The sequence below is a fragment of the Vipera berus genome (assembly GCF_964194415.1).
Source record: "Vipera berus genome assembly, chromosome: 10".
Lineage (NCBI taxonomy): Eukaryota > Metazoa > Chordata > Lepidosauria > Squamata > Viperidae > Vipera > Vipera berus.
Genome location: NC_138213.1, coordinates 23092007 through 23110079, shown reverse-complemented (window position 1 = coordinate 23110079; position 18073 = coordinate 23092007). Strand labels below are relative to the sequence as shown.

Below are 18073 nucleotides of genomic sequence, written 5' to 3'. Positions count from 1 at the left end.
CTGCCCTCTTCGGAAGGAGCCCCAGGCAGCAGAGTATCCGGCAGGTATCCTGGCCCCGAGCGCGTAGTGGCTGGAACCTTTGGCAGCAAGAACGCCTCCTTTGGGAAGCGCGATGCAGCGTTCAGGCTAGAATAGTGGGTGGCAAGAGAGGACTTGGAGCTCTCCTAGTGGGCAAGTTTTGGAACCGCTGGACAGAGCGAAGAGAAGCGACGAGTGGTGATTTTGAGACGGGGATGCGTGTGCCAAATGCAGAGGGCCCTTTCTCCTTTGGCTGTAATAGGGAGGAAAATGCACACCTGCCCGCTGGCTTTTCCGCAGCGCTCTGGTCACCTATCCAGATGAGGCCCTAATCAGCACAAGAAAGCAATGAAGCAGGAATGGGTAATCTTTAGAAACCAGAAAGTGTGCCAATCACCACCATGATGCCAAATCATGAGAGATCATGTTTCTAGGTTCTTTGTGAAGCAGTGCTGATCTCCCACCCCAGCTTCTCAGGGGTGCTGCCATATGACCCACCTTTGCCACATAACTTGTGGGTTCCCCTCTGGGACCACCAGTTGCTGAAAGAGCAGCCAGAGGAGGCCTCAGAAGGGAACCGATCAGCTGGAAGCAGCCCCTGCTCTCCCTCCATGAGGCAAACGGCATTGCCTCCACACGAAAGAAAGTCCTTCTTGAGATAAAGTATTTATTTATTTATTTATTTATTTTAATTCCATTTATATCCCGCCCTTCTCCGAAGACTCAGGGCGGCTTACAAGCTTAGCAGTAGCCTTCATTCTATGTATATGCCTGCTTATTAGGGCTTTCACCCCCCCAAGCGGCATTATTACAAAGTCAGCTTAATTGCCCCCAACAATCTGGGTCCTCATTTTACCTACCTCGGAAGGATGGAAGGCTGAGTCAACCTTGAGCCTGGTGGGATGCGAACCTGCACTAATTGCAGGCAGCTGGTGTTACTTAAGGAGGCATTAGCCCACTGCTCCACCAAGGCTCATCTCAAGTAGAGCAACCTAAGATTTAGCATTCGGTGGGAGGGACCTCTGAAGTCGTCAAAGAAGGTGATCTGATGACCAGTAGAAGTCCTCACATCTCATGTTGTCTAGCTTTGATAAGTACCTTAGGTACAGAGAACAGCATCCAAAATGATTAGGGTGCTGGAGGCTAAAACATATGAGGAATGCTTGCAGGAATCGGGTATGTCAGGTCTAGTGAAAAGTAGGACTAGGAGGGACATGATAGCCGTGTTCCAGTATCTCAGGGGCTGCCACGAAGAAGAGGCAGTCGAGCTATTCTCCAAAACACCTAAGGGCAGTACAAGAAGAATAGATGGAAACTAATCAAAGAGAAAAGCAATCTAGAACTAAGGAGAAATTTCACAACAGTGAGAACCAATAACCAGTGGAACGGCTTGCCTTCTGAAGTAGTGGGTGCTCCATCACAGGAGGATTTTGATAAGACACCAGACAGCTATTTGTCCAGGATGGTAGTGGGGGTCTTGCCTGTGGAGGGGGTTGGACTAGAAAGTTCCCTTCTAAGTTCCCTTAGAAAGAAATTAGTTTCTTTTAATGTAACATTTGGAAACATTAGATTCTTTCTTACCATAAATGTACTGCTCTAGATTAATAAATGTTATTAATTATTATATCATTATGAATTCAATTAATGATCCTATCATCTTCACTGGGGCTGTCAATTTCTGATTTGATTGTAAAAGTGTTAAAAGTGTTAAATTCAGAAATAATTTTATGTCATTTCTAATTCAGTGTTACTTGTAAGAAAATGTGTTTTCCCTTTTTCTTTAACATCTGAGTTTACACTGTATAAGTTCTGAATATATTCCATTAGGATTGATGGCTCTGCCTCTATGCCCTAACAAGGGTCCTTCTCCCCTTTTATTGCCAAAGGGAAACTCATGGCTGAAGACCCCACTGGGCTAATCCCTTGCCCTCCCCACTCCTCATCCTTTTCTCCTTCTCAAGTTACCTGAGTCTTTGATAGTAGAAGCTGGGTTTGGTTTGGTTTGGTTTGCAGCAAAATGTCCAATATTTAACCTTGACCCATAAGTGTGCAGACAGTGGCAAACACATCTTGAGTGGGTCTCTTTCTTGGCTGAGGTCTGAGACAACTGCACAGCTAAATGTCACGTACACTTCTGAATACCAGACAAAAAAAGGTGATGCTAATGCCACAGCTGGACATCAGCTGCTCACACTGATCTTTAAGTCCTACTTGTGCAAAGTCTGGGAAGGGGACTAGCAGGGCCCCAGTTGATTTTTGGTAGCCTGGCAAAGGCCAAACACCAGCTATTGCTGAATAATCAATGAAATACGGGATATAGGGATAAATTAATAATAATAAATAAATAAATAAACCTTTATTGTCAAAGTACAACATGTGTACATTGAGATTAGCTGAGCCTCCCCCTGTGCTCTCTCTCCCCCCAACACACAGTGACCACAAACCCTCCATCCCACCACACCATGTGAACCAACTACACCACACACCGGCCTCCCAAGTCAATTCTGCATAAGATTATGTCCCGTTTAAAAGCCTAACAGCCCACGGATAAAAGCTATGATAGTCAAATAACATGTGACACCAGTTTGGGAGTACGCATTAAGTACCTGATGCAAAATGACTGTTCTTGTAATAGAAGAAAAGGCAGGAAGTGGAGTTCAGAGTTCAGAGAGTGATCACTTTGAAGTCATTTGCCACAAACTCCCCTGCAATATCGCGTGGTCGCACAGAGAGACAGACACTTGAGCTGGGTAGTAGTTCTTTATTTGGATCGTGAATGAAGCTGGGGCAAAGGGGTTTACCTGGCGTCTCTTATACCTGCCCAGGTGAATGGTGACCAATAGATTTGAACCTGGGCTTCCCGCCAGTGCAGGTGGCCAATGGATTTAAACCCTGGCTTCCCGCCAGAGCTGACCATGCCTGGGGCTGTCAACGACTCGCTCTATTCAGGCTTTCCCGCCAAAGCGGTTATAGCCTGGAGCTGTCCAGCCCCCTGCTGTGCTGGTATTTCCTGTGTGTGCTTAACAGCATACACTACACCCCTTCCCCCATAGTGAGGACTTTCCTCCGTCATTCAGTTTCCATAACTATATACACTTATTTACAATATTTACATACACAAGGTTACAATTGACAAACCTTGATTGTTCTGCCACCCCCCTAAGAATGCACATAGTCTGCGAGGTAGCTTGGCGCCTTGTGTGGCCTGCTTGATCTTCTTGGGACTAGTTCTCCTGGTGGTGTGGTGTTGTGTCTCTGCTCTCCTTCCTGTGGCTCCTGTTGTGGCGGATTGTTGTGTGTTTGTGTGTGTGATTTACTGGGTTCAGGTGACTGTCTGTTTTCTCTGTCATTCTCCTGCCTGGGGTAAGGTTGCCACTGAGCCCCTCTGGTAATCCTCCTAGGTGCTTGTGTTTGTGTTGGCTCTTGTGTTGGCTCTTCCTCCTCAGCCCCTAGTGTGTCCTCTACCACCCTTTCAGGAGCCCTTTTCCTCAGCTGGTCCAGGTGCCTCTTCCAAAGGAGTCCCCCCTCCACCCTTACTCTGTAGGAAAGGGGTCCTGTCTGTTCTAATATCTCCCCTGGCACCCATGGGTGACCTGTGCTGTAATTCCTAGCCCAGATGTGGTCTCCTGAGTTGAAGCGTGTTTTGATGTTGGGGTTCCCGGTGTCTGCGGCTACCCTGTCTGGGTGGAGCCTATCTAATGTCGTTATGAGGCGTCTCCCCCATCTGAGTTCCGCTGGGCTTTTGCCTGTGGCGGTGCAGGGTGTTGCATGTTGGTGAAGAAGGAATGTGGCTAGTCTTTGCTTCCAATTTCCCTGGACTATGCGCTTGAGAGCATCTTTTGGTTGTCCTCACAAAACTTTCTGCCAATCCGTTACTGGCAGGGTGGAAAGGAGCCGAGGTGGCGTGCCTAATCCCCAAGGTCCTCAGGAACACCTGGAAATCCGAGGAGGTAAATTGTGTTCCATTATCTGACACAATTACATCAGGCAACCCATGTGTAGCAAACATCCCCCTTAGTGCTTGGATGGTTCCTGCTGAAGTCATATTGCTCACGGGCACCACCTACAACCATTTGGAATGGCTGTCTACAGCTACAAAAAATGTGTGACCTTGGAAGGGGCCTGCATAGTCTATATGCACTCTGGACCATGGTGAGTGTGTTTCCTCCCACTTGTGGACTGGTGCATATGGTTGTTCTGGCCATGTCCTTTGGCATGTATAACACCCCGCTACCAGTGCTTCTATCTCCTTGTCCAACCCTGGCCACCACAGGTAGCTCTTTGCCAGAGCCTTCATTCTTACTATCCCTGGGTGTCCTTCGTGTAGCGACTGGAGAACTCTTTCTCTGAGCCTCGTGGGAATGATGACTCTTGTTGTTGTTGTTAGCTGCGAAGTCGTGACTCTATTTCCCCACAAAAGGCATCCCTTGTGTGTGGACAGTTCATGCCTTCTGGTAAAGTAGGCAGTGAACTCTTGCCCTGGTGATTTGTCCTGCCACCCACTGCTCACCCATGATTGTACCCTGCTCAAAACCTTGTCCTTGGGGGTCTCTGTGGCTATATCCCTTGCATTGAGGGGGCATTCTGGCAGTTCCTGCTGTGCTGGTATTTCCTGTATGTGCTTAACAGCATACACTACATCCCCCCTCCCCCAATTCCATTAACTCTTCTCTAGCACCAATTTTGTATTGACTGTTAGTCATCTAGATTCTTGTCTATAGGCTGAGCAATAAATCATTTGGAACTGCAACCTAACTTATGGTCCTGATTCCTTGTACCTGACAATCTACAAAAATTTCCTCAATATTTGTAAAGCCTCTGTTCCCAAGAAGGATTTGTTCAAAATATACTCATGGCACCCAAGTGTGGGGAAAAGAGGTTGTTGTTTCTACAGAACTGTAAGAAGACATGCTAGTTTGTGAAGAAATATATTGTATACATTTTAATCTCATGAGCTAGCTGAAGCTGTGCTAGAAACCAGTCTTAACCAGAATTTATTTTTATTTATTTATTTATTAATGGGACTTATATCCCACCCTATCTCCCGAAGGACTCAGGGTGGCTAACAACAATAACATATAGTAAGTACAGAGATTAAGATAAAATTAAAATTAAAGTCATCTGTGCAATAAATTAAAATTAAAAATTAAAAATAAATTAAAAATTGTAAAAATAATTAAAATGCCTGTCAGTCCAGGTCAGCCAGGTGGAAAAGGAATGTTTTGAGGCCGCGGCGAAAGGACTGGAGATCTTGGTCCATCCGAAGCTCAGGGGGGAGCTGATTCCATAGGACTGGCGCTCCCACAGAGAAGGCCCTTCCCCTGGGGTTCGCCAGCCGACATTGTCTAGCCGATGGTACCCTGAGGAGGCCTTCTCTGTGTGAGCGTACTGGGCGATGGGAATTCGTTCCCGGTAGCAGATGGTCCTGCAAGTATCCCGGGCCTAAACCATGTAGGGCTTTAAAGGTAAGTACCAGCACCGTAAATCTCACCCGGAGGGCAACCGGTAACCAATGCAGCTCATGGAGCAGAGGTGTTATATGGGAGTATCGGGGAGTTCCCATCACTACCCGTGCAGCCGCATTCTGCACCAGCTGAAGCCTCCGGGTGGTTTTCAAGGGCAGCCCCATGTAGAGAGCATTGCAGTAGTCTATACGGGAGGTAACGAGTGCGTGGGTGACTGTACGTAGGGCATCTCGGTCCAGAAAGGGGCGCAATTGGTATATTAGGCGAATCTGGGCAAATGCCCCCCTAGCTACGACTCCAATATGATCTTCAAAACTGAGTCGTGAATCTAGGAGGACGCCCAGATTGCGTGCTCTATCAACGGGAGGTAACATCTCTCCTTCTATAATCAAAGATGGAACCTCTTGGACTAAACGAGATGACGGTATGTAAAGCCACTCAGTCTTGGCCGGGTTGAGCCAAAGCCTGTTCTTTCCCATCCAAATCTGTACCGCTTCCAGGCAACGGGACATCACATCGAGGGCATCACTGGGTTGGTTCGGGGTGGAGATGAAAAGCTGGGTATCATCAGCATATTGATGATACTTCACCCCGAAGCCACGGATGATCTCTCCCAGCGGCTTCATATAGATGTTGAACAGGAGGGGCGAGAGCACCGACCCCTGAGGCACTCCACAATTAAGGGGCCTAGGGCTTGACCTCTGCCCCCCTGCTAACACCGTCTGCGAACGGCCCGAGAGGTAGGAGGAGAACCACCGCAGAACGGTGCCTCCCACTCCCAACCCCTCAAGACGACGCAGTAAGATACCGTGGTCGATGGTATCAAAAGCCGCTGAGAGATCTAATAGGACCAGGACAGAGGAATAACCTCTATCTCGGGCCCGCCAGAGATCATTCACCAGCGTGACCAATGCCGTCTCCGTGCTATACCCGGGTCTGAAACCCGATTGGTACATATCCAGATACTCAGCTTCCTCCAGGACCAAAGAGAGCTGCCGTGCCACCACGCTCTCAACGACCTTCGCAAGAAAGCGAAGGTTGGAGACAGGACGGAAGTTGTTTAAAATAGCTGGATCCAATGCAGGTTTCTTAAGGAGGGGCCTTACCACCGCCTCTTTCAAGGCGGCAGGGCAGTACCCTTCACTCAGTGAGGCATTGATAACTGCTAGGAGCCAGCCTCGTGTAACCTCCCGAGATGCATAGACCAGCCAGGAGGGACACAGGTCCAACAAACATGTGGCGGCATGTGCTGATATGATATTACTTCAGGGACAACCCCTAAGAACTGGTAGCCATAAAAGGTAATTTGTAAATAAGGAAAGGGGGTGATAGAATTAGAGTAGTGGGAGATGTAATCAGGGGTGAAGATAATGGGTAGATTGTGAGGGCATGAGTACTCAGCCAATGAGGAAAAGGTAAATTTGTAACAGCAATGGGGAATATAAAGAGAGAATATTAATGATTTAAGGTGTGTCTACTGTGCCTGCATGTACATGAAATACCCTCTTTGCAAAGGAGTACAAATAAATTACCATTGTTTTCTATTGGAAGTTTTGGCTGGTGATTGTTTATTTCAACTAGACAACAAATCCCACAGAAGGATATCTAGCAGAGAGAGAGAGGTCAGAGAGTCAAACTGGCAACTGTAATGGCAGGATCAAAGTCCTGCCTTTGTTTTTTTTTAAATCCAAATTGTAATTTACATGCAGATGGGATACAATCTGTTCATAAAAAAATAAAACACAATCTGCATGCAAAGGCATGTAACAAAAAGGTGGGTCTTCAATCCTTTTGTCACAGACCCTCTCTTGCCTTTCTTTAGCCCCAGCATGACCCCCACCAGGGGTTGGTGGTGCCCACTCGGGTATAGCGTGTCAAAGGAACACAGAAAACCCCCACCCTTATTTAACCCAAATTTGGAATTTAAGCATGTTGTATGCACTCAGCTACTAAATAACAGGGTTCTCCTGGAATCACAACTCCTTCTCGAGGACTAGTGGCCATTGCAGCTAGGAAAGCCTTTGCACAGCTTTGTGTGGTGTGCCAGTGGCAGCCTTTTTTGGATCAGGACTCCCTGTGGTCAGTCATTCAGTTCCTGGTCATCTCATGGTTAGACTACTGTAATGCACTTTACATGGGACTGCCCTTGAAGAGCATTTGGACACTACAGCTGGTGTAGAGTGCAATAGCGAGGGTCAGGGCTTTTTTTCTCATAGAATGCTCAGAACGGTGTTCCGGAACCTTTTTTTTGCAAAAACAAACAAACAAACAAACAAACAAACAACCCAGCTCCCTTATTGGTTTTCCAAAGTCTATTGCAGGGCTAGCAATCTTGGCTCTTTTTTATGACTCGTGGACTTCAACTCCCAGAAATCCTGAGCCAGCTATGCTGAGGGGAAAGGGAGAGGTTTCCAAGCTGAGCCATGCTGGCTCAGGAATTCTGGAAGTTGAAGTCCTTGAGTCATAAAAGAGCCTGCACCAGAGGAGGACATTAAAATTATTTACAGGATTACTTCTTTAGGAACTAAACTTTTAGAATCTAAAACAGCTAATTCAGAAAAGCCAACAGGAAAGAACCTCACATTTTTCATCTGCTTCTGTCTTTTGGAAGATAAAATTAGATAACAAAATAATCTATTTCTTATGTTAACATCTCTGCAATGAAATCAAAGATAACAGGAAAGAAATGAGAAACATTTTTCTCAATGTAATATGTCTAATTTAGCTGATTCTAGAAAAAAATAGTATCTTTTGTACACTCTTGAAAACTATTTTGAATCTAAAAATTTCTTAAGAATGAAATATTCTTAATTTGGACTTTACTTTTACTGTTTGGTTGTGTGTTTTGAAAAATAGATTATTTAGAATCTAGTTATGTTGCACTTCAGTCTTTAAATAATTAACCTAGTATATACATAACAATATATGTATATGAGTCCTTGCACAACTTCACATTGTGCACCAGTTGTGGCCTTTCCTGGACCAGAATTCCCTGGGCTCAGTCGTTCAGTTCCTAGTTATCTCATGGCTGGACTACTGTAATGCGCTCTACGTGGGGTTGCCTCTGAAGAGCATTCAGAGGCCACAGCTGTGCAGAGTGCAGCAGCGAGGGTAATTTTGGAGGTTCCATCCTGTAGGCCCACTGCTCCGCGAGCAGCTGCATCAGCTGCCAGCCTGCTTCTGGGTGCAGTTCAAGGTGTTGGGGATCCCCTTTAAGGCCCTTCGTGGCCTGGGGCCAGGACACCTGAGGGACCGTCTCACCCTCTGTTGTTGGCCTCTCCCACTCCTGCCGGCAGAGGAGGCATGCTTGGGTCCCGTCAGCCCAAAGGGTCTAGGAGGAGGGTCTTTTCTGGAACATCTTGCCCCCCCATGTGAGGTTGGCCCCCAACCCTCCTATCCTTTTGTAAGGGCCCAAAGACCTGGCTGTGCCAATCAGCTGCCCCACTGGGGGAACAGCACAGTGGAGGTAGTTAATAACAGATCCCACCTGCCCCCCCCATCCCTGCCCTCCCCATGTCTCTTTGGATTTAAGGTTTGATTTTAACATTTTATGTTTTAACTTAGATGTAACTGTAAGCTGCCCAGTTACCCTATGATCAGATGGGCGGTAAATAAACAAAGTTTATAAACAAACAAACAAATAAATGTGGATATCTTTTTATGACTAAGTCACCCAGAATTTTGTCATAGAACGCTCAGAACGGAGTTCCGGCACCTTTTTTGGATGGAACCTTGTAGGGTAGGCAAGGCGGGTTGTATGACGTGTGAGTTCCGGCACCTTTTTCTTTTACAAAAAAAACCCCACTGGTTATAAGTGTATTTAAATAAATAAAGTCCAGCCTGTTATTGGTCAAAAATGGGATGGTTAAGATGGGTTAAAGTTTTAATCTATTTATATTTTGAAACCAACAATTGGCAAAATTGTAAACAAAACAAAAGATGGGTCATTTCCAAGATAAGTTGTTTGTTGATTGCTAAAAGATGAATTAGAAAAATTCAAAAATCAGTTATGAAAAGAATATCTAAGGAGACAATAAGAACTGTGCATAAGGTGTTGCCCTTCTTTCCTCTGGAACCTTCCTGCTCTCTTCCCCCTGCACAACTTCTGGTCCTCCACAAGGCCGAAGATTGTGTTCGGACCTCCACCAAACACCCCTCAGCATCCCTCGGCTACAGAGCTCCATCCAAGGAAGTAGCCACAAGGAATCAGGGATCGTATGGATTAAAGGAAAATTTGTATTCATCTGCACTGTCGAAGATCTGTTTGAGACTGACTGAATATGACAATTATTATTTGACTGCTTTGAATGCCATTAGCCTCTAATATTACTTAGATTTATTAAATTGTTACAAATAACACTCATTTCTGTCTGAACAATGTTTGTTTAATAAGCTTTACTATGCAGTTCAGACAAAACTGGTGCTGTACAGATCTCAAATCTGTTCTGCTGCAAGAGAAATAAAAAACAGCATTTTACAGCTCCGGGTATGTTTTCTCTTCTTCAATTATCGTTTTCATTTTTTCAGGCAGGGCCTTTAACCAAAAGTCCACAAAGGTGTTTCTCAATTTCTCTGATTTCCTTTGTTCCAAGTTTAATTTGAGATATTCTTCATTGAGACCATAAGATGGCCATTCCACCAAACCTTCGCCATTCGGATTCCTGGAAATAGCAGAGCCAAGAATTCAGTTTAAATTCAGCATACTGCCGTCAAAATTCAGTGTTTCAAAATAGCCAAACTCTCACCCGTTACGGGCAAAGTTGCTCCAGTATTTCATGATTGTTCTGCTAAGCTGTTTCTCCTCCTCTGTAACTTTACCTGTGCAGAGCACACAAGAGAAAAGACTTAGTCATTCTATGCATAATCTAATTAGAATTTAAAGTCTTTAACAGGATTTCCACCTATTATGGAGAAAGTTTACCAGCAACTCCCATCTATCTGCAATGATAGCTAAACTGATTTCCCATAAAGTGAACTTGAGATTTTAGATGTCAGATTCTGGGGACACTGACAAGCTACCCCAGTTAGGAACTATTCTGCAGGATGGGATATGTCACTTGGCCTGATGAATGAACCTTTATTATCAAAGTACTACACGTACACATTGAGATTGGCTGAGCCTCCCTTTGTGCTCCCACCACCACAACTCACAGTGACAACCAACCCACCATCTTGTTACACCATGGGAGCTAATTGCACAACACACCGGCCTCGCAAGTCAATCATACATAGAGTTATTTCCCGTTCAGGAGCCTGAGAGCCCATGGATAGAAGCTGTTCTTCAGCCTGTTTGGTACGGCTGGCTATACTCCTGTATCTCCTACCCGATGGTAGGAGAGTAAAGAGATACCGTCCAGGGTGTGAGTCATCCCTGAGAATTTTCCTCACTCTTCCAAGGCAGCGAGCCCTGGCGATGTCATCCAGTGGTGTCAGGGGACGGCCCACAATGTCTTGTGCTGTGCTCACCACCCTCTGTAATACTTTCCTGTCTGCAGCTGTCAGACCAGCATACCAAACTACAATACCGTACGAGAGGACGCTCTCTACAGTAGACCGGTAAAAGAGGGTCATTAGCCAGCTGTTGTTTTGTTCTTCCGCAAGACCCTGAGAAAGTGGAGTCTCTGATGTGGAGTCTCATCCAATGGGATGTTATTTTTGTGCTGACAGCCTTGTCATACAAAAGGAGAATCTTAAGGGTCCACCAAGATCATTGATCTGTGCAATCTGAACAGGTAAAACAGAATCTTGCTAAATCAGTCCAAGGTTCTCCTAGTTCTGTGGGGGCGAACCTATGGCACGCTTGACACAGGTGGCACGCAGAGCCTTTTCTGTGGGCATGCGCGCCATCGCCTGAGTCCTAGGCCTTCACCTGGGTTTTAGAAAACATTTTCGCTTTAGGCCTCCACCGCCATGTGCAAAAAAGAGAAAAGGTTCAATCAATCAATTTTAATTTCTTGCAGGGAAAAAAAAAGATCTCGCAAAGTTGGAATTGGTTGATTGAACTTTATTTTTAGTCCCACACAGTGGCGGAAGAAGTGACACATTGGAGCTGGAAAGAAGGTACCGTGTGGGGTGGAGTGGAGCAGTGGAGGCAGGGCGCTCCATGCAAGGGGCGGGGCGGGGCCAGTGCATGTGGAGGAGAAGCAACATGGCGGCACTAGCATGGTAGTAGACCAGTTGCTTCCCTCTCCCTGCCAGACACCTGCCGAAGCAGCGCAGGGTAAGGTTGCCACCCCCGCCCCCGCCCTGATGCCCTCGCCTCCCCCAAGTGTTTTTTTTTTTTACTAACCTGCCTTTCAGCTGCATTCCGTTTCTCCATTCACTTCTCAGCCTTCGCCACGTGCTTGTGGGACTATCGGTAAAAAAAAAAGTTCCATCAGTCTTTCTAACTTCTTGAGATCTCGCAAGAATTTAGAAAGTCTGATGAAACTTTTTTTTTACTGATAGTCCCACAAAAATGCAGCTCAAAGGCAGGTTAGTAAAAAAACGCTTGGGGGAGGCGAAGGCATCTGGGCGGGGGTGGCAACCTTACTCTGCATGTGGGAGGAGGGTTAACAGTGGGCACGGGGGCACAAGAGCAGCTGCACAAAGCAGGCGGAGGGGAGGCTGGGCAGATTGTGGGTGCCGCTCACCTCCGCGCTGCTCCTGCCACTGCTGCTGCTGCTTCTTTACCAAAGCGACCCAGCTATCCCTGCTGCCGCTGCAGTTCCACCCAGCTCTGCCCTGGGTGACTACCTTGCTCACGCCTGTGATTGGCCTCCCTGCTGCCACCGCCACCACAGTCCCGCCTGGCTCCACTCTGGCCCCGAGCAGCGCCTCTGCCCTGCACGGCTGCCTCACTCACACCCTTGATTAGCCTCCGCACCACCACCACAGTCCTGCCCAGTCCTGCCCAGCTCTGCTCTGGCCCCAGGCAGTGCCTCTGCCTGAGCGGCTGCTCCGCTCACACCCGCTCTGAGCCCACGATCGGTCTCCATGCCACTGCTGTCACCGCCGCAGGATGGTGCAGAAATCGTGCAACGGGAGCATGAATCCAGGCAGCTTGGGCGAGAAGGTGGGATTCGTGGGGCTGGACCCCGCACCCCTAAGTCCTGCTGTGACGGGGCCCTGCTGATTGCTGGCTCTGAGGGTGGCAGCGGCGGCAAAAATGGCTCGATCCTCAGCAACCCCCGTTTGCTGCCTCCTGCCCAATGCCGCTGCCATGAGCTTGCGGAACCAGGTTGGGGTGGTGGGAGAAGAGCGCTCTACAAGGGTTGGGTCCAACCCTTGCCTTGCTTTCTGTGCCATTCTGGGACTGGGCTGGATTGGGTGCGAAGCCTCCATGCTGCTTCGTCCCCTGCGGACATTGGGAGCACCCACCCCACCTACCCCTCATCCTGGGGCAGCTGCTGCCATCCCTTGCTCTCCAGCCCATCGCTGGCCGGCCCGGCGAGCCAAGCTGGAGGGAGTGAGATCCGTGGCTGCCTGGCTCCTCCGCCTGAGGACGCATGCAGGGCGAGGCGCCGCTTGGCTTGTTAAGCCACGGCCTGGCCACAGGAGGAGGAGGATGGAGGAGGAGGGCTGGCCGGGGACAGGTGCAGCATTGCCCATGGGGGGGGAATCTGACCAGCCCCAGCCTGAAGGGGGGGAGAGGCTGAAGGAGCCTGAAGGGAGGCATCCGGGTGCGCCCAGTTGGCCGGTGACAGGCTGGAGAGTGCCGGACAGTGGCAGCTGCCCCAGGACGAGCGGTAAGTGGGGTGGGCGCTCCCAATGTCTGCAAAGGAAGAAGCGGCGAGGAGGCTCCGTGCCCAGCCCAGCCCAGTCCAGCCTAGCCCCAGCACAGAAAGCGAGGCAGCAGCCCCACGTGCATCCCTGAGCTCAAGCGTACCCCCGCCCTGCCAGGCAAGTGGAGATGCGGCATCTGTGGCAGAAGAGTGCAGGCGGGCAGCGGAAGGCACGAGGAGCCCCAATCCCAGCACAGCCCCTCCCCACTCTCCTCCTCCCCCCGTCGGAAGAGCTGCAGGGCTCAGGAGCCTTCCCCCATGCCCCCCAACCCCCCCCCAGGGAAAAAAAACATTGCGAGACACTCTTCTGTTTTAACTTTTTTTCCTTGTCAGTTTTTGGAGTTTTCATCCTGCTTTCGTGAGACGGCAGCATTTGGGAGGGGGTGTAGCTGTCCTCTTTCCCCCCAGCAGCAAGACGCTTTCCTGCCCACTGCCCCACCTACCAGAGACCCCCTGGATCTCCCCCAACCCTGCCTGGCCCCCACAGGCATCCCTCTCCAACTTTGAGCTGGCTAGGCCCACCCAGTCTGCCATGACCACCATAGCCACGCCCACCCAGTGGGCCATGCCCCCCCCCCGGCAATACATAAGTGGGTTTTGGGTTGCAGTTGGGCACTCGGTCTCTAAAAGGTTCACCATCACGGTCCTAGTTCTTTTTCAAACATGCCAGCAATAAATATCTGGGGCTAAATGGCTTCTTAACAAGCTGTAGTTAAACTGTGAATCACTGATCGGAATAGAATCAAACTAAGGCTGATCTTCAAACCCCTAGTAAATGAACTGGTCTGGATATGATTTCTTCCCAGGCAAAGTTTTCCACAGACTTGGCTGCCCCGGCCTCTCTCTCCCTTTCCATTCAGCTGATTCAGTGCTTACTAAGTAGGGCTGAGTGGCCTCTTTGGAATGGTCCTCCAAATACAAAGCCGACTTCATCACCGTGGTCTGCCTTTACAAAATCTGGCTTTGTATCTTTGAATGCTGTGGGACGATGCTGGAACTCATAAAAGTAGACTGGAGCACCCGAATCTAAAACATGAGAAGCAGAGAAAGCATTACGGCTATGCAGACACAGGAACCATGGGACGTGTGTTCAGAGGGAGAGAAGGAACATGACAGCTGTAATCCGCAGACGTGCATTAACAGGCATGATGGTAATTTTATATAATGTTATATAAATTAAATTAAACGATTATATATAAAAATACTCCACTCAGATGAGAGTATCAAGCAACTAGTGTTGCCTTGGAAGAATTTTCCAGCAGTCAAAAAAATGGATGCCTGACCGGAAAGGATTTTAGGAAGCCCAGGTCTGAACATGCTCTGCTACCCTCACTGGGCCGGGTAGAAGGTGATATTGCCCTGGTCTGTATGATCGTCACTGCTTTGTACTTTGTGATGATGCACAGCAAAAGGACTTCTTCCCCAGTTTGAGCAGTTATTCTAAATCTTTATGTCTACAGTCTCTAAACTAAGCAAGAGAAGTCCTCCTTTAGTCTATTCTGGACTATTTAGACTTCCAAATTAATCAAAAAATGAGCCTTGGTGGAGCAGTGGGCTAATGCCTCCTTAAGTAACACCAGCTGCCTGCAATTAGTGCAGGTTCGCGTCCCACCAGGCTCAAGGTTGACTCAGCCTTCCATCCGTCCGAGGTAGGTAAAATGAGGACCCAGATTGTTGGGGGCAATAAGCTAACTTTGTAATAATGCCGCTTGGGGGGGGGAAGCTCTAATAAGCAGGCATATACATAGAATGAAGGCTATTGCTAAGCACATTGATTTGTGCTTTAGATTGTAAGCCTCCCTGAGTCTTCAGAGAAGGGCGGGATATAAATGGGATTAAAATAAAAAATAAAAAATAAAAAAAAGCAACTCAGGTGGATCTGGCTAAGGCGGAATCGATTCTCTTTTCCATTTTCCCACACTGTCTCTACACAAAGTGCTTTAGAACTTTGGCTTTGCTTTGATTTATTCAACTATGACCAGGGTTGATTCATCTTATTAAAAAGAATATTTGTTTTAAGTGGTATTTTGATGGCCAAAGCATTTTTCTGCACTGAGAGAGGCATTCACTGCCAGAAATGCATCCACAGCTTCCAGTTGATTTTTTTTCCAGAGAAATCTGCAAAAGCAGATTAGTTTATCAAGGACTCAGTGCCCAATGTGCCTCCTTGATTTGGAATTTCTTCTGGTTTGAGAAAGAATGCCAGGCACCAAAACCTCCTTACTAGCTCAGCTCATGTCCCTCCAGGTGCAGAACGGTGGTTTTCCCCTCCTGATTTATTACAACAGAAAAAATGCCACCGACTGAGTGCTGAAAAGGGTCAGGGTCCAAACTACTTCTAATCTCTGACAAAATGCTTCTCAAAAGATGGTTAAAGTGATAAAAATGACAAAAACAATCTATTTTTTGTAACCTTCAAGTTAGTTAATTTTTAAGTTATTTTGCCACAAAAAGCAGATAGAAATTCTGAACTGAGTCTCCTGGTTACCAGTCGCAATCACAGGGGAAAAAAAACCCAATTAGGAGTACAGATAAAAACCATAAAAGAGGAAGAGAGGGCTCCACACTTCCAAAGTATCTAAAACTAACACTGATTGATGGACACCAATTCACGCAGCCCTTGCTGTGACCATAGCAGATTCCTCTTTGGTAATTCCAACAAGTTAGGCTTTATCAATTATTATGGCTATTTATAAAAAAGGCTCCATGATCAACCTGGGAAATTAATATCCTATTGGTTTGTTGCATATAATCAGCAAATTATACCTGAGCACTTTGGGACTGACTGGTGACCAAAAATACCTTTTATTTTTATTTATTTATTTATTTTAATTCCATTTATATCCCGCCCTTCTCCGAAGACTCAGGGCGGCTTTACAAACTTAGCAGTAGCCTTCATTCTATGTATATGCCTGCTTATTAGGGCTTTCACACACACCCCAAGCGGCATTATTACAAAGTCAGCTTAATTGCCACCAACAATCTGGGTCCTCATTTTACCTACCTCGGAAGGATGGAAGGCTGAGTCAACCTTGAGCTTGGTGGGATGCGAACCTGCACTAATTGCAGGCAGCTGGTGTTACTTAAGGAGGCATTAGCCCACTGCTCCACCAAGGCTCTTTACAGATGAAGAGGCTGATTTTATAATTGGCAGACCAAGAATGGACCATTCCTTGGTTTTCCAATATCTAGTGGAAAAATGTAGTACTGAGCCCAATGGGGCTTTATACAAATCCTTTCACTTTTGCCCTATTTCTGCTCTATTTCTATTTTAGGAAAACCTATGGCTTTGTACATTAACTCACCTCTGTGGTATCTTGCTGTTTGAAGAGAAGGTATGACAAAGATGGCATCTTCCATCATTTTTTGAAACCGATTGCGTAATTCTATACCGTCTTCAGTGGCTTCCAAATACTTATCCAATATCATCTGCATAACCTCAGGTGGGTAATTCTGCCAAGAAAAAAATACAGCTCTTGAGAAACTGACCACTATTTTGCCTTGGAACAATCACGATCACCCGATGTCTCACATAACAGTCAAATGGCGGTTGGGGTCATAAGCCTTTTGCAGTCACATTATTTTCCACTTAGCTTAGAGCTTAGTGACCAGCTTTGTTGCCATGCAATATCACAGCATGATTTTATTTTGATTTCTAATTTTTATTCTTAAAGCTAAGCATTTCTTAAGCTCCAATTAAAAAGAATGGAAAGCTACCGTAATTAGTGACACATAATGTGGTTAGCCACCTTCTGAGGAAATGTACATATGAATGAGAAAATGTATAAATGTTGGTTTCCAGGACAGAAGATGAAGGTAGAATTCTTGAAAATATTGTGTCCCTTGATTATTAGAGACAGTCAGTTGTGCTGAATGCAGCCCAGGATGGATCTGATTGGCTGCTTACCAATTGTCAAGAATGATTCGCTCTTTCACCTGGTTTCTTCTCCACTCTCAACTTGACAACAATTGGGAGGGGGTTGGTTGTAATGTCTGGGGTGGGAATGGAATGCCAAGACTCCATCCGCACGCTGTGAGACCCTGCTCCCCCCTTCAAGGCCACGCTGTACAGGTGCCTGACCGATCCAGGCAGTTCCCATAACAACAGTAGCGTAATCGATTGGGCAACACAATGGACTGGGGGAACAGCCAAAGGGGAATTCAAGTTTAATTATGGGGATTTTGTGTGGGAAATCCAGAGCTGGTTTTACTTCTTTTGTGCCAATGTAGTTTATTCAATACAAGTGTTACTTTTGGGAATGTCCCAGGAGTTCTTTTCTTCAATTTGCTAGCTGGACATTTGACACCAATATTGGAAGTAGGCAAGTAAAAACAGAGACAAAGTTCCTGATACCAATAATAGGCAGAGTATATAAAGTCTTCAGGTGTCCACAGGAATGACACAAAGATTGGGAAAATTGCTGAAGTTTCTTTGAATTTTTGTAGCTTCTTGTGAGCAGCCTGCACCATTCTCCCAATTGTCTGCCTTTTTAGACCAAATTATTGTAATATATTGCAGCCTGCTTCTAATTTAAAATATGCTAGCAGCTCTGTAATCTTATTAGGCAATGTAAAAGATTAATAATTCAGCCACCCTTGACTGCTGGAGTGGGCCATCACATCCCACCTCTGCTCTGGGTGAGAATCCCAAAGAGAGACTTGCTGCTGTCCTGAGGCTAGGCTTGGCTTGGCTTGGCCTTGTTCAGCCATTTTCTCCCTGGATTTCCTTGGGGGGGTGTCCTTCAGGAGCCCTCAATTCCATCAAGGGCATTTGGGGAGCAAATCCTGATGGCAGCAATTAAAAAAAAATATTTTTAAAAATTGCTG

General features: G+C 46.8%; 1 protein-coding gene across 1 annotated transcript in view; it reads right to left on the bottom strand.

Annotated features, from left to right (window-relative positions):
* Positions 1 to 9889: 9889 nt before the first annotated feature.
* Positions 9890 to 18073, bottom strand: part of LOC308672665 (fatty acyl-CoA hydrolase precursor, medium chain-like) — a gene marked incomplete at its 5' end in the record, with an annotated part of 43440 nt that continues 35256 nt past the window's right edge. The window contains 4 exons of the mRNA XM_081335720.1: positions 9890 to 10144; positions 10229 to 10301; positions 14123 to 14272; positions 16552 to 16699. Of these exons, the coding sequence (XP_081191846.1) occupies positions 9958 to 10144; positions 10229 to 10301; positions 14123 to 14272; positions 16552 to 16699 (558 nt within the window). The 3' untranslated portion in view covers positions 9890 to 9957. The remainder of the gene's footprint in view (positions 10145 to 10228; positions 10302 to 14122; positions 14273 to 16551; positions 16700 to 18073) is intronic.